The 14,471-nt window shown below is 55.7% G+C and overlaps 5 protein-coding genes and 1 non-coding gene across 6 annotated transcripts; 3 read left to right on the forward strand and 3 right to left on the reverse strand.

Annotated features, from left to right (window-relative positions):
• The first annotated feature begins 921 nt into the window (after nucleotides 1–921).
• On the forward strand, nucleotides 922–3,212 carry B0H64DRAFT_242351 (sucrose-6-phosphate hydrolase). The gene has a single exon (XM_062799866.1). It carries the CDS (start codon nucleotides 1,133–1,135, stop codon nucleotides 3,176–3,178), a length of 2,046 nt encoding a protein of 681 aa, XP_062655404.1. The 5' UTR covers nucleotides 922–1,132; the 3' UTR covers nucleotides 3,179–3,212.
• Nucleotides 3,213–3,471: 259 nt separating this feature from the next.
• On the forward strand, nucleotides 3,472–4,856 carry B0H64DRAFT_478059 (uncharacterized protein). Its single transcript, XM_062808234.1, has 3 exons — nucleotides 3,472–3,898; nucleotides 3,965–4,254; nucleotides 4,327–4,856. Exons 1-3 carry the CDS (start codon nucleotides 3,734–3,736, stop codon nucleotides 4,838–4,840), a joined length of 969 nt encoding a protein of 322 aa, XP_062655405.1. The 5' UTR covers nucleotides 3,472–3,733; the 3' UTR covers nucleotides 4,841–4,856.
• Nucleotides 4,857–5,137: 281 nt separating this feature from the next.
• Nucleotides 5,138–7,576, reverse strand: B0H64DRAFT_435636 (uncharacterized protein; the record flags this gene model as incomplete). The annotated part of the gene is made up of 12 exons (XM_062806147.1): nucleotides 5,138–5,184; nucleotides 5,338–5,642; nucleotides 5,747–5,822; nucleotides 5,909–6,154; nucleotides 6,220–6,348; nucleotides 6,408–6,512; nucleotides 6,574–6,595; nucleotides 6,651–6,798; nucleotides 6,890–6,966; nucleotides 7,131–7,150; nucleotides 7,210–7,353; nucleotides 7,531–7,576. 12 exons carry the CDS (start codon nucleotides 7,574–7,576, stop codon nucleotides 5,138–5,140), a joined length of 1,365 nt encoding a protein of 454 aa, XP_062655406.1.
• Nucleotides 7,577–8,748: 1,172 nt separating this feature from the next.
• Nucleotides 8,749–11,258, reverse strand: B0H64DRAFT_445909 (major facilitator superfamily domain-containing protein; the record flags this gene model as incomplete). Its single annotated transcript, XM_062806878.1, has 12 exons — nucleotides 8,749–8,831; nucleotides 8,885–8,990; nucleotides 9,102–9,327; nucleotides 9,450–9,572; nucleotides 9,662–9,792; nucleotides 9,847–10,240; nucleotides 10,292–10,412; nucleotides 10,461–10,558; nucleotides 10,614–10,622; nucleotides 10,676–10,749; nucleotides 10,803–10,939; nucleotides 10,997–11,258. 12 exons carry the CDS (start codon nucleotides 11,256–11,258, stop codon nucleotides 8,749–8,751), a joined length of 1,764 nt encoding a protein of 587 aa, XP_062655407.1.
• Nucleotides 11,259–12,237: 979 nt separating this feature from the next.
• B0H64DRAFT_329690 (alkaline-phosphatase-like protein) lies at nucleotides 12,238–14,058 on the forward strand (the record flags this gene model as incomplete). The annotated part of the gene is made up of 3 exons (XM_062800890.1): nucleotides 12,238–12,406; nucleotides 12,462–13,633; nucleotides 13,705–14,058. The coding sequence occupies 3 exons, from the start codon at nucleotides 12,238–12,240 to the stop codon at nucleotides 14,056–14,058; spliced, it is 1,695 nt and encodes a 564-aa protein (XP_062655408.1).
• Nucleotides 14,059–14,214: 156 nt separating this feature from the next.
• Nucleotides 14,215–14,314, reverse strand: B0H64DRAFT_t148. The gene has a single exon. It is a non-coding gene; the product is annotated as a tRNA-Val (tRNA).
• Between the last annotated feature and the right edge of the window lie 157 nt (nucleotides 14,315–14,471).

Here is a 14,471-nt window from a genome sequence, read left to right on the forward strand (position 1 = left end):
ACGACAGCCGCATTCGCCCCCTTCGCGTGCTGTTGCCGCACATGTGGCCATTATTGACTCCCAGAATCTCCAGAATGTCCCCACCATCTCATGCGAGGTCCAATATATCGGGCATTCCGTGGTAGTATATACACATCGGCCATCCCGTAGCGCTCGATGGTGTTTTCGGGTAACCAATGACGACCTGTGATCCGACCTGCGATCATCCGCTTGCCCACAGAAGAGGATGGTGCCAGCCGGTCGTCCCTTGCAATGGTTGCACTTCTCGAAGCTTTCCAAGGCTTCCATGCAGTTCTCGAAGCCTTCCATGCAGTAGCTTGTGCCGTTCGAGCACTAGCGTACCAAACATCGATGAGGTGCAGATGCCGGGCCGTTGTCTTCTTTTGGCATCTCAGGCCGTGAGTCGACACGAGTGCATGCATGTCACGCGAGAGGCGGGGGAGAGCGGGGGAGAGCGGGGGAGGGTGTGGGGAGAATGGGGGGAAGACAGGGGAGCTTCCAGGTCCTTTGCTCGTCCTCAACCTGCAGAAGGATGCAGAGTTCCTCGAAGGGCAGCCGCACGGAGCGCTTACTTGGTAGATTCGCGTGGTATTGTCTCCAGGGGTGAAGTACCGAGGTTCCTTCGTCCGAAAATACCGCAGCACACCAAGCGAGAACGACGGCCGGAAAACTTGTTAATTAGGTATGACAACATCGAGTCTTTGACCTAAATGGGACATCCGGTCCGGCACTGCTGGGGTCGGCATCTTTCTTGGTTGTGTTTGGGGGTGGGCGTAGCAAAGTCGAGTTGATTGAATACTCCTCCCGAGTCCTCCAACATCGAGAGCGACTCTTTGACGCCAGTGCCAAGTACACATATGGGTCATCCCATCGAACACCGTGGATACGTGCACTGATCGTCGGAGCAAAGCGATGGCAACAGACTGGTGGAGAATCGATTGGGGATGGAGACCATGGTCAAGACCGAAACAGCAATAAGACCCTTCACGGCATGCCCGTGGACCCATTGAGGTCGATGAAAGGCATAAAAAGGCACTTCTTTCCCCCTCGAAAAGCAAGATAACAAGATGAACATTGAGCTCCAGAGCATCAAAACCCAGAACCCAACCAGACACTGAAGAAGACACCCGACATGGCGATCTCGTCCCACGACTTCAAGCTCATCAAGCTTGGGTTGGCCATCTTGACAGCCTCCAAGGCATTTGCCAATCCGCTTCCAGAACAGCCAAAGCGCCGACCCGAGGAGCCCCTCAACCCTGGCTTCGAGACGGGCAATCTTCAAGGCTGGCAAGTCGTTCATGGCAATGCCTTTGGAGACCGCTCCGTTACCGATCTGGCCTCGTACTGGGGCGGCCCCTTTTACCAAGACCAGAAGCACTTCATTTTGGGCACCGCCCAGGACGGAGAGTCGGCCGTGGGCGAGCTCAGATCAAGCTCGTTCCGGGCAAACTCTGCTCTGAGCTTCCTCATCGGCGGGGGATATGATCCAGACAATCTTTACGTTGGCCTCGTCAGGGACCGTGACGGCCAGTTGCTTTTAAAGCAGACGGGGACCAATGACGAGGCCCTCATCCGCATTGTCTGGGATACCGGGAAATGGTCTGGCCAAGAGGTCCACGTTGTCATCCACGACAACAGCACGAAGGAGTCCTGGGGCCATATCAACTTCGACGACCTCCGCCTCGGTGATGCTGCTCTTGGCAACGGACCAGGGCTGACCTTCCAGCCCATCGGTCAAGCAAACCAACCGCCGGCGCACGATCAGCCAGCATGCTCACTCTTCGCCGAGGACCCGCTGCGCCCGCAGTACCACTACACGCAGTACCAAGGATGGATCAACGACCCGGCCGGGCTTGTGCAGTGGAAAGGTCGTCACCACCTCTTCAGCCAGTATTACCCGGCCGCTCCCTTCTGGGGCCCGATGTACTGGTCCCATGCCGAGAGCCCTGATGCGGTCCACTGGCGCGAGCTTCCTGTCGCCCTCACTCCGAAGCCGGCAGAGCCTGGCGATGAGTCTGGACGCTTCACCGGCAGTGCCATGATCCATGGAGACGAGTTGCATCTCGTCTTGACCGACTATTTCGACACGAGAGCCCACCCCGACGCAGTTCAAGAAAACGTCATCGTCGCCAGCAGCAGCGACGGCGTCAACTTTACGCTGTCCCCTCAGAACCCCGTCATTCCCGCCCCTCCAGCGGGAGCCCCTGCATTCTTCCGTGATCCCAAAGTCTTCCATGACCCGACAGACAACTCTACAAAGTTGGTGATTGGTGCGTCCAACGGGGAACGGGGCCAGGTTCAGCTGTACCATGCCCCAGCGTCTGACCCGTTTTCCTGGTCCCACGTCGGCGTCCTGTACACCGGAGAGGAAGGCACCGATGCGCTTTGGGAATGCCCCAACTTCTTCCCGCTTGGCGACAAATGGGTGCTCTTTTATGGTTCCAAGGCGTTGGGAGTTTACGAGACGGGGACTTACAACGGGTCCGTCTTCGTGAGCGAGAAGCGTGGCCTCGTCGATGCCGGCCCGGCGAGCTATGCGATGCAGTGGTACAAGGACGAGTCCGGACGCGACCTAGCCATCTCCTGGATGGCGAACTGGCCAACCACCAAGTGGCCGAGCCGCGCCAACGGCTGGGCCGGACAGCAATCCATCACTCGGGAGCTGTTCCTCAGGGCCGACGGCGGCTTGGGTAGCCGTCCCATCGCGGAGCTCGACAGCCTCGCAAGCGGTCCCGCCAGACAGTTGGGCCCGCTCCAAGTCAGCGATGAGGCCGTTGACATTGGCAACACCAACACGGCGAGGCTAAAGCTCACTGTCGATCTCGGCGAGACGAGCGCCTCCTCCTTGACGCTATCCCTGTTCCAATCTCAGGCAGAGTCCACGCTCCTCACCTACCATACCGGAAACCAAACCCTGACCTTGGATACCACCAATGCTGGCTATGGCCAGGCAGGAACGTGGGAGGCGGTCCTCGCTAAGCCAGCAGACAACAAGTTGACATTGGACATTTTCCTCGACCGCTCGGCTTTGGAGGTTTTTGCTGGAGACGGTACTGTCATGTCGGCGACGGTTTGGCCTCGATATCAGGAATCGACAGGCATTAGCGTCGTTGGGAACCAGGGAACTGTGGCCTTGAGCGCCGTCTCGGTCACGCCCCTCGGTTCGAGCTGGTGCTAAGCGCAATTCGAGATGTCGGCCAACTCTCTTGGGGGTACTAGCCAAATTCTTGTAGTTAGGGGACCGTTTCATAGCCGAGAATCCGTATCTAGCGCATGTATCCTGGTTGGAGACTTGGTCATTGATGAAATATGAAATATCTTTTCTCTGATGCGGATGAACAAGCCTGCAAGTGTGGTCCGTTGGGCTCGGGCTTACCAAAAAAGGATCAATCCTCCGCACCCTGCTTCAGTGCCAACTCCGCACGCCGTATGCACACCCCCCCTCCCCCCCTTGCATGTTCACTACTACCCACCCACGCCACCTACCCACCCTCACACTTTGTCCAGAGCTACCCCAGAACCCCAGAAATGTCAAGTCTGGGGTCAGACACTAACCTACTTAATCACTTCCTTGGGGAACCCCGCCCTTGGGAACTGCAATATGCAACAGCCATGGAAGTAGAAAAACCCCGGCCTTGCTCGCCTCGTTCCATGTCCTCACAGGACTCCGGGTGGATTTGTGACACTCAATGATTCTGCTCCATCTCACCCAGACACCACCCAAGCCGTCAAAATGGGAGACCCAACAGCCGGTCAGACGAAACCATCAGTCGCGGTCAAACTGACTCTTGAAGCATGGTCACAGGGCTTCATGGTCGGTGCCTTGATAATCATGTGTGGAATTACCCTTGCAAATATGCGGCGAGGAGTCCTACTCCACAAGCTTATCTTGCTTGAGGTCAGTGACCCCTTGGAATTCCAACCAGGTCATGATTGTAGTCCCATGCTGACGATGGCCTCGCAGCTTGTCCTCGCGCTCCCGAATGGCTTCTTCATCTTTTTCGACCCTCCAGCCTGGGGCTGGTTTCTCTCGTCCACCGTCATCCCGCTCGTCACGTCCTGGTCACTCCACAATGTCATCGCGTGGATGAAGAGCAGGCCATTTCTGGGGCGCAGAGGCAACCTCATCTATATTGGCAGTGTCGCCCTCGTTCAGCCGTATTGGGTCCTCGAGATCTATGCGAACTTTGCCTACTTCAACGGCAAAGACAACCATCTCTTTGCTGCGACACGACCGTACGAAGCCGTTTTCAGGTATGCAACGCTGTTCTATACCTACGTAAAGTGGTTTCTCATCTTGCGGTCTGCTGATATGCCGACGGCTAGGGATCCATGGTGGATATTTACCATTGTCAATCTCTTCTGGAACATCATGTTCCGCTACGAGCTTGGCTTCATCGAGATTGTCCGAGTGTGTCCCCGTTTCGGCATCCTGTTTCTTTGCATGGCTTTAAGCTTTATCAGCATCGTCGTCGACCTCTTGTCCGTAACCCCGGTCATCCCAATAGGCGTCATCAACCCGTTCTGGAAATTTGCTTTCGTCTTCAAATGCTTTACCGATAGCATTATCCTCGACGACTTCAAGTCGGCCTTGGACAAACTCAGTCACCATCGAAGATCTCAGATCCTTCCCTTCGATGTTCTGGGCGACACAGATTCGGAACGGGGCGGTATTCCTCAGAGAGAACACAAGTGGCCGTGGCAATATGACGGAAAGGCTGATGGAAAGCCAGCCATGATGGACGCGAATTCCAGGAAATCAGCTATCGAGTTGGAGGATGGTGGTATTTGTTCTCCGTCTCCAGCTGTCATCCATGTAGAAAATATAGCGCGCACATGAGCGTGGGGATTATCTCATTTTCGAGTGCAGGTTCGTAGTCCGCCGGCAGTGATTGCATATGCGTAGGAGCAATTGTACAGTCTCCATAGTAGCGATTACCTCTCAGAAGTCGTTGAGAGGATAATTGCAGTAGTTCACGAGCTCGTCGTGCTCTGGGGTTCGTGAGATGCTCTGTGATCTTAAACTCAATCCACATCCTCTGCGTACCTAAGGATGAAAGCAACGGAAAAGCCTGTTGACAAAGACAGCTAATATAGAGAGGCCAAATTACGCACTCGGTGAGTGGATTTAACAATCTCAAAGACTCAACCCCAACTCCAAAAGGGGCGCCCGGCTCGGAATACCTAAGGTACGTTCTCAAAACGAGATGATTTCCCACTCACCATCCCTCCAATCCACCCTTACATTAATTCCAGCCTCGCCACGCGCCCATTATACCCCCCTTCACGCCAACAACATCCCCCCAACCATCCCCGTAACTACCATCCCCCACCCACCCCCTCCAAGTCCACCCCCAACAAACTGGACGCGCCCCGGCCCCGCCCCCGACGTTCCCGCAGCCGCATACGTCAGATTATACCCCACCTCCACGCGCTCCTCCATCGTCAGCGCCCACAGCGACACGTCATACGCGAGCTCTGTCACGCGGAGGGTGATGGTGTAGGGGTTGGCGGGGCTGGCTTGGAGGCTGGTGCCTTCGGTGCTGCCGCCGGTGACAGAGGTCTCGATTTCGGTGCCGTCGCCGGAGATGGCGTGGAGGGATGTGAGGGTGCCGGTGCGGAGGGTTAGGTGGAAGGTGTATCTGTTTGTGTTTGTTAGGTTTGTTGGGTGGAGGGGTGAGGGGGAGGGTGAAGAGGGAAGGGAAAAGGGGGGGAGGGGAAAAGGGATTGGGGAGGGGGTGCTTACGAGCCTGGGTTCACGTCGCCGAGGAACATCATCAGGGCGTTTTCTCCGGCTGGGGTCATGTCGCTGAAGAAATCGTCTGTGGGAGCCGGTTGGTTAGCGTACCATATTGGATTTGGGGTTGGGTGTGGCGGGGTTTTGGTATTGGTTGTGCGGAAGACATGCCTTGGGTTAGGCTCTCGCCGCCGAGGTCGTCGTCCCTCTTGACGGCTGACGCAGCGTCCAGCCCGCAGTTTTGGGCAGACCCCTCGGTCGGCCTGCCTGTCTCGCAGTCCCAGCCTGTGAGCTCGACGACATAGTCGTTGCGTTCTCCGACATCCCGTCTCAGCCTCATGAGGTTGAACCCCTGGAATGAGTTTTGCCACCCGGGAATGCAGATGGCCGTGCCCTCGCCGCCCTGGAGAGACCTCGCTGGAGGAGGCACTGTTGTCAGCATTTCATCCCCTAAGAATAAAGGGGAGCAACAGTTGACTAACCAAAGGGGAATTCGTCACAGGTCTGGGTCCACTTAACGCCCGCTCTTCCGCTCGGGATGTCTACAAAGTGGGCGTAAGGGTTACACGGTCCCGATGAGTCGCCCGGGGGGCATGGCACATTCGCCTCGTCTGTACGTGTCTTAGCCGAACCGGGCTTCATTAAGAGCGGCGTTGGCGGAGGCACTCACCACAGAAACCGTCGGGGCACATTTTCGGTCTGTTTGTACTGAATAGGTCGGGCCGATATGTGAGCTTCATTCTGGTCGAGATGCATTTCCGCGCTTCCGTAATCCCTAATGACCGAAGCGTTAGTTTATATGTAAAATACCTTGTTCATGTAGCTAAGGTATGTACCTTTGCACATGCTGTTCATCAGCTACAGACACGTCAGCATTCCTCCAGCCGGCCTAGCAGCATTTCAATCAACGTACCTCTCTGTTGTCTAGGCAGAGTTGCCTATCGGAACCCGGAGGGGTCGTGTACTTTTCCTTGTACGGCATCGTCATGGTCGGCAGAGTCGCGTCCGAATCGACGTCGTCGGTGCAGGGTTCCGGTTCCTCCGGCTCGGAACTGACAATACTAGTCGCACTACTAGTAATCTCGGTTGTCCTTGTCGATATAATTGTGCTTGTTAACGCTGTGGTGCCCGTAGATGTCGACCTGAGCGTACTAGCACTCGTCCTCGTACTCGTCCTCGTACTCGTTTGGGTGGCGGCGCCAGAAGTCATAGAAGGTGGCCAGGCGCATCTGTTTCCGGTGCAGATCGCCCCGGTGTTGCAACAAATTCTACCGCAGCATGCATTTCCGAGAGGGCAAACCCCGTTCCCTCCAGGACAACATTGATGCGTTTCGGGGAAGTAGTAGTACGATGGTCCGCAACACGTCGCCCCGGGTGGCGCACATGGACGGACGCGGTCCGGGCAGACGATTACTGTGGTGGAATTCTCAGCAAAGGCTTCTTTCCGCTATGAAGCTCTCTTGAACACCTACCCCATCCTGGATTTTCGCACCGCTGCCCCTGTCGGTCTACGATCAGGCTCCCCGCATCCGTTGAGGCTCCCAATAGTCCCCGCTCGTTCTCCGTGACCATGGGCATCGAGAGATCATTCGGCTCGAGTTGGGCTGAGGTAGAAGCTATGAAGTGATAAAGAATAGGCATATGTGCCCAACTCCTAATGGACCTCATTGTGACTATGACGTGTACCTGAGAGTGCAATGGTTTAATATTAATATCCTCGCAACGGTTAACATCAAAAGGGGGAACTTCAATTCTATGATCGTCTAACTGGAATCCCCCGGCTTTATGTGTACACAACCTTGACTCCGCAAGGCGACGAGGCGGCGGATCCATGCCCATGGTGGCGGTGTCGGGTCAGCATGGCCCGGATCGTCGCCGGCGGTTGCAACCGCACCGTGACAAGGCCCAATCAGGTGTTCCTCTTCCGATATTCCTGACGTGACTGACCCGCCGATCTCGAAATCACACATCATAGCCTTGTGGGGTTTATTCTACTTTGGTCTCCCCAGTTCGAGCCCAGGTTGTGGCCAAAGGTCATGGTGATGTGCACAAGTTATTAATATGTCCCTTGTGGTGTTGGCTACAGAGGTTCGATAGCGTCAAGGTCACGATCCATCATTAGACCTCGACTGTTTTGTTCGCCCATCAAGCACTACGAGCGCACTGTCTGCTGGGATACGGCCCTGCGGCGATCACCGCATCAACCTGGAAATGATGGGGGGAATGTCCTCAGGTCTGTTCTGTAGCTCCTTTTGCGAACCTCCCCCAAATGTGTCTCGCCACGTCATTCGGGCTCGGTTTAATAAAAGAAAGGGTAGGTAGGAATGGTTACCTATGTGGCATGCAACCCACACTCAGAGATCAACCGCATAGCAAACCTGCCTGTGGATATCCTTTCGGCCGCCGACCGCCCACGTGCCGCCCCCAAAGCCTCGCAAAGTATACCGTTCAAGGTTTTCCAACCAGGCAATTGATAACCGAGAGGTGTGTAGATCCTCCCCCACCTGCCGCTTCGACAGCCATGGGGAACGTGAGTGTCGAGTGTCGAGCTCCCGAGCTCGAGAGATATGAAACGGAGGGCAAGCTCGCTCCTTGCCTCTATGTACGTTGTGATGACCGCGCCCAATATCCCTTGTATCATCTCGCAATTATACCGTGTTGTTGGGAAAATAGATTTTGGAGAGTGCAAGGAGGGGGAACTCGAACCAGAGGGAAATGTCCCGGATAAACGGAATGTTTAGGAGGGGAGTGCGCAAGACATTTGTCGGCGAACGTGGTCACCCTCACGATGTGTGAGGTATAGATAACTGCCTGGGCCCAAGTAAACACACCCCTTTGTTTACCGTACACCTTGAAGATACAGCCCGCCGCCTCTCGCGTTCCAGACCACCACCGGCGCTCGAGCACCCCCAGACCTGTTGACTTTTACCACCGCCCCCTCCGTGCTGCCCGGTATTGCGATACCGGTACCCGTTTGAGAATGTTGTCCGCTTCCACCATGCTAGACCACCCTAAGCCCTCGGGCCATCGAGACGTCGCTGGCGGATGAAGAGGGCCAACACGAAGGCCGTGGCGGAGAACAAGAACGACACGCCTACGGAGTGTTTTAGGGAGGCGGTATGCGGTCAGATAAAACAGATAACTTACCATGGCTCCACCACAGCCCATCAACATACGAGCTCACCACGGCTTCCCGTACACTCCCCGTAACCCGGTCCACAAAGTCAACGTCAGACACCGTGCTCTCAATGATCTACCCAGCCAAAGTTAGTCAACCAGTCGCCCTCACGCCTCACACAGCCAACGACAAACACTAACAACCACCAAAAAGAGAGACAGGAAAAGAGAAAATGGAGAAACTCACCTTCGCAACCTCCCCAGCTCCCACCCCCAACCCAAGCAGCCTCCCCCTCAGCACCCGGCGCAGCACGGTCTGCATGACGGCGTTGGAGAGCGGCAGGCCGATGGTCAGCGCGACAGTGCTGATGAGGTACATGAAGGAGATGGCGGGTGCGAGGTGGGATGGGTCGGCGACGACGGCTTGGAGCGAGACGAAGACGGCGGATTGGGCGACGCCGGTGCCGAAACCGCTGGAAGGGGGGGAGGTGGTTAGTGGGCGTTATCTTGTGGGGGTTTGTGGGGGTGGGGAGGAATATGAGGGAGGGGATGGAAGAGGGAAAAGGGGTCGAGAAAAAGGGGTGGCAATACACACCTTGGGAAAATGTAGAGAGACTCCCAGAAGTTGGTGTTGCCGTGCCAGCGGAGCATGAGCAATAGATAGCTGAACGAGGAGAGCGCAACGGCTATGATGATCAGGGTCTTGTAACGGCCGGACCTGGAAGGGTTAGTTACATATTCTGGCTTCGTCGAATTTGCACCCGGCGGCCCCCTTATTCAGCTAAATGATTCATCCCCCGTACTCACCTCTTGATGAGTAGCCCAGATATCAACCCCCCGAGAGCATTACCAACCACAGCAGGCACAAGATGCGCCCCGGAAACCGTGTTAGACGCGCGGGTCGTGATCTGGAAGTAAAGAGGCACCGAGAACATAAGCTAGCACAGTGTCAGCCTCTATCACACCTATCTCACACCCTGACTGGTACGCACCCCGAGTTGGGCTGCAATCTGCAGTCCCAGTATGGCAAATGACAAGACGGCATCTCGGCGGTGGAAAATCTCGAGGGGTAAAATCGGTTCCGCCTGCCGTTTCTCTACCGCCACAAAAATAAACAGCAGCACGGGACTGAAGGCGAAAAGAGCAATGATGGCAGGATGAGACCATGGGAGCTTAACACCTCCAAGCTCGATAGGCAGAAGAAGCGCAAGGATGGCCAGGGCAAAGAGCACGGAGCCCTTGAAGTCGACGCGGCTGAGCTTGCTCTTCTGGGTGGCTGTGTTGTTGATAGTATCAGAGGGCTCAACGCCTGGGGGGGGACTAGGGAGAGAGACAGTAACGAGGATAATGGCGAGTATGACGGGTGGGATTTGGCCGAAAAAGGACCTGGAAAATTCGGTTAGTGTCCTCATGGGTTTGAGAATCGGTACAACTAACCATCGCCAGCCGATGACATCGACTAGCCATCCGCCTAGGGGACCTCCGATGCTCCGGCCCAGAGTAGCAACCAGATTAACATACGCACGCCATTGGGCGACCTCTCTGATCGGGAGGAGGTCTACACTAGTCAGCTTTTGAGCCCCCCTTGGTGGTAGTCAGACTTTACCTGTGATTAGAATAGAGACTAGTCCGGCCATTCCAGATGCCCCCGCGCCCGAGATGACTCGACCGAGGATGACTTGCCACATGGTTTGGCCCATGCCGCTGTCTGTCATTAATACATGCAAGTATAGGTTGTCTCGAATTCAAGCAGACTTACACGATGGCACTGTTGACAGGCAGTTAGGATCGCATTCAAAGCTGAACCTGGAGGATACTCACCAGCCAACAACAAAGATAACATATGCGGTGATCACCAGACTCTTTCGGCCGTATATGTCACTTAATTTCCCGTACTTGACAAAACTCTGGTCAGTACTGACAGTTTCTCAAGGCCCAAGAGGCTTACTAGTGTCTGTGTGGCAGCCCCCGCGAGGGCGAAACCAGTGATGAGCCAGCTCGAGTTCTCCAAGTCGTTGAACTCCGACGCGATGATAGGGTGCGTTGCTAGCAGGATCGAGCCGTCGGCGTGTGCGACAAAGATGCCTTTACTGGCATTAGCTCTCATTACTTTGAGTTGTTCGGGTCAGCCCTGAGACATACCGATAAGCAACACCGAAATAATCCGGGCTACATGGCTCCTGTCTATCCCCTCCTCAGTTTCTCCTTCTCCCTGGCTCTCTTCATCGTCGGTACCGGCTTTCAGGATTGATCCGTTGGTTCCATTGCCTGCGAGTGACCGTTGGGCCGGAACTTCGGCTGCCGAGACAGACACGGTCCCATGCCCGTTCGCGTCGACGGCTTTGCCCAGCAGCGGTGACTGCTCTGAAGGCTGATCGCCTGTTGTGTTCAAGTGCTGAACCATAATGGCTATCTGGAATATGAGTACTCGGAATTTACAAACGCCACAAATGGAGTTTTGGGAGGACTTGCGTGGACCGATCTCGGTCTTTACCGGAACACGACGAACCGACTATCTCGTTTGACTCAACTTGCACGTTTTCATGAAAGAGAAATTCGATTTCCAATATGCATCGGCCTCTCGGCACCCCGAATCGCCGCTTTTCCCGAACGTGGCTTATCCCCGTTTTGATCCTGTCTCAGCCGATCACGACATTCACAAGCCAATGTCGTAACCCCTGAGCGTCTTATCCCCCCACTCAGCTGTCCGAATTACCCAACTAGCGCAATTGCGGTGCCACGACATGATTCCTGTCGGAGTTGTCGCAAAAGCGCTGTTCTCGGCGTTCCGATTGTTCAGTCTCGGATTGATCTACAGATTTACAGATGATCTTATAGGAGGAATGGGCACACCGCCCGTTGTACGAGAATTGTTATACGCGACTTTTCTGCCTGGTGAAACAACGAGAATGTGGAAAGCGGTAACGCAACTCTTCTCGTAGGATCATATGGAGAGCCCGCCCATGTGGGGGTTGAGATACAAAACGGGGTTCAGGGGGGCCGCGGATCGATGCAATTGCCAGGAATAATAACGCCATCACCAACAAAGGGACTCGGCAACCCACCGCGTACCATGGTTCGGGTATAGCTTGGATTCCGTCGAGAGATAACAATGACCAAGAGCCACTTCACTTGAAGTCTTGGGAATTGTTCGCGATAGTCGTCTTCGGCTGTCTCACCATATCCTCATAATTATCCCCTCTCTCATATTGATTACCATGCGTTTCTCAGGCGTGGCCCTCACGGCGGGCTTATGTCTACCCGTCGCCCTAGGGAGCGGGAATGGCCAGCAGCCGCTGGGCCTGAGCGACTCCTGGGGACCCAGCCCTCAGGGTAAGAAGCCAAACATTGTGTTCATCCTGACCGATGACCAGGACTTGCACATGCAGTCGCTGGACTATATGCCGTTGGTCAAGAAGCACCTCACAGATAAGGGCACTTTCTACAAGCGCCACTACTGCACCACGGCCATCTGCTGCCCCTCCAGAGTCTCTCTATGGACCGGCAAGCTGGCACACAACACCAACGTCACCGACGTGAACCCGCCCCATGGTAACCTCCACTTGCCCCAAGAAATAGGACAGACAAACGCTAACCACGGACACAGGCGGCTACCCCAAGTTCGTGAAGCAGGGGCTCAACGACGCCTACCTGCCACTATGGCTGCAGCAAGCCGGGTACGACACGTACTATACGGGCAAGCTATTCAACGCACACACAGTCGACAACTACCACACCCCCTACGCCGCCGGGTGGAACGGCTCCGACTTCCTCCTCGACCCCTACACCTACATGTACCTCAACGCGACCTTCCAACGCAACCGCAACCCGCCCATCAGCTACCCCAACCAGCACTCGGTCGACGTGCTCACCCAAAAAGCCCTCTCCTTCCTCGACGACGCCACCACCCCGCCCAACCGCAACCGGCCCTTCTTCCTCGGCATCGCGCCCGTCGCGCCCCACAGCAACGTGCACATCTCCAAGGACGCCCTCACCCGCCCCTTACCCTCCAACCCCAACGACTCCATCGATGATCTCATCTCCTTTACCCCGCCGATCCCAGCCGCGCGCCACGCCCACCTCTTCGCCAACGTCACCGTCCCGCGCACCCCGCACTTCAACCCGGCGGGGTCCGCCTCCGGCGCGAGCTGGGTGCGCGGGCTGCGGCACCAGGGCAAGGAGAATGTGGAGTTCAACGATCATTATTATCGGCAGCGGTTGAGGACGCTGCAGTCGGTGGATGAGCTGGTGGAGCAGGTGGTGGAAAGGTTGGAGAGGTTGGGCGTGCTGGAGGAGACGTTCGTGTTTTATACGACGGATAATGGGTTCCATATTGGGCAGCATAGATTGCAGCCGGGGAAGGAGTGCGGGTTTGAGGAGGATATTAACATCCCGTTGATTGTGAGGGGGCCGGGGGTGCCGCGGGGGGAGGTGGCCGAGGTGGTGACGGCGCATGTGGATTTGGCGCCGACGGTTTTGGGGATTGCGGGGGTGGATGTTGAGGGGGTGGTGAAAGGGGGGGTGGTGCCGGAGTTTGATGGGGAGGGGATTCCGTTGACGAAGGGGGAGTTGAAGGCGGCGGTGGGGACGAGGCATGAGCATGTCACGGTGGAGTTCTGGGGGATTGCGGCGTCCGAGGGGAAGTTTAAGCTGGCGGGTGATGATGGGCAGCGGTTGGTGGTGAATAACACGTACAAGGCGCTGAGGGTGATCGGGGAGGAGTATAACCTTTATTACTCGGTTTGGTGTAGCAACGAGCATGAGTTGTATGATCTCAAGGTATGTCCTATCCCTATTCTGCTGAGATGGATATGGAGAGAGGAGAGACTTGAACTAACTCGTTGACTTAGACGGATCCTTACCAACTCAACAACCTCCTCCACAGCACTGCCAAACGTCCCGCCACGCTCATCGGCGTGCCGTTCGAAAAGGTCATTGCCCGACTTGACGCGCTGCTGTTCGTGCTCAAGTCATGCAAGGGTCAGACGTGTGTGAGGCCGTGGCATGCCCTACACCCGGCGGGTAACGTCCAGAACTTACACGGAGCCCTGAGCAGCCGCTTCGATGTCTTTTACGAGGAGCAGCAGCAGAAGGTCAGCTTTAACCGCTGCGAGATGGGCTATCTTTTAGACGCCGAGGGGCCACAGTTTGAGACGGACGGGTTGGCATACCGACAAGGGGTGAGGTGGAGTGAGTGGGTGTAAGACAGTACATAGCGAGCGAAGTTGAAAATTAAACGACGATCTCCAACGCTTCATTCACACGTGTCGTATGTCACAATATGGAAAGGTTCCAGATGTTTGCGGTGGCCAAGACAAAAAGAGCCGGGACGGCCTCAGGGTAGGAGATAGCAAAAGGAATGATCGACCCAGGGATCGAACCTGGCACCTTCTCGGTGGAATTACTCCAGTTGAGTCCAACTTTGTGAACGAGACGTGATAACCACTACACCAGCCGACCGTTGTTATTGGTCCACCACCTGCAGCTTGCTCCTATCAGGCACGCTGACAAGCGGCGTCCTCCGCCCCAACATAAGGTAGCCTTGATGGTATTAAGTAAAGGGTAACTAAGAGTGACAATCTCCGTTGGAGAACACTATGACGGGCAAAAAGAAGTC

The sequence above is a fragment of the Chaetomium fimeti genome (genome assembly GCF_033439085.1).
Source record: "Chaetomium fimeti strain CBS 168.71 chromosome Unknown B0H64scaffold_8, whole genome shotgun sequence".
Taxonomy (NCBI): Eukaryota; Fungi; Ascomycota; class Sordariomycetes; order Sordariales; family Chaetomiaceae; genus Chaetomium; species Chaetomium fimeti.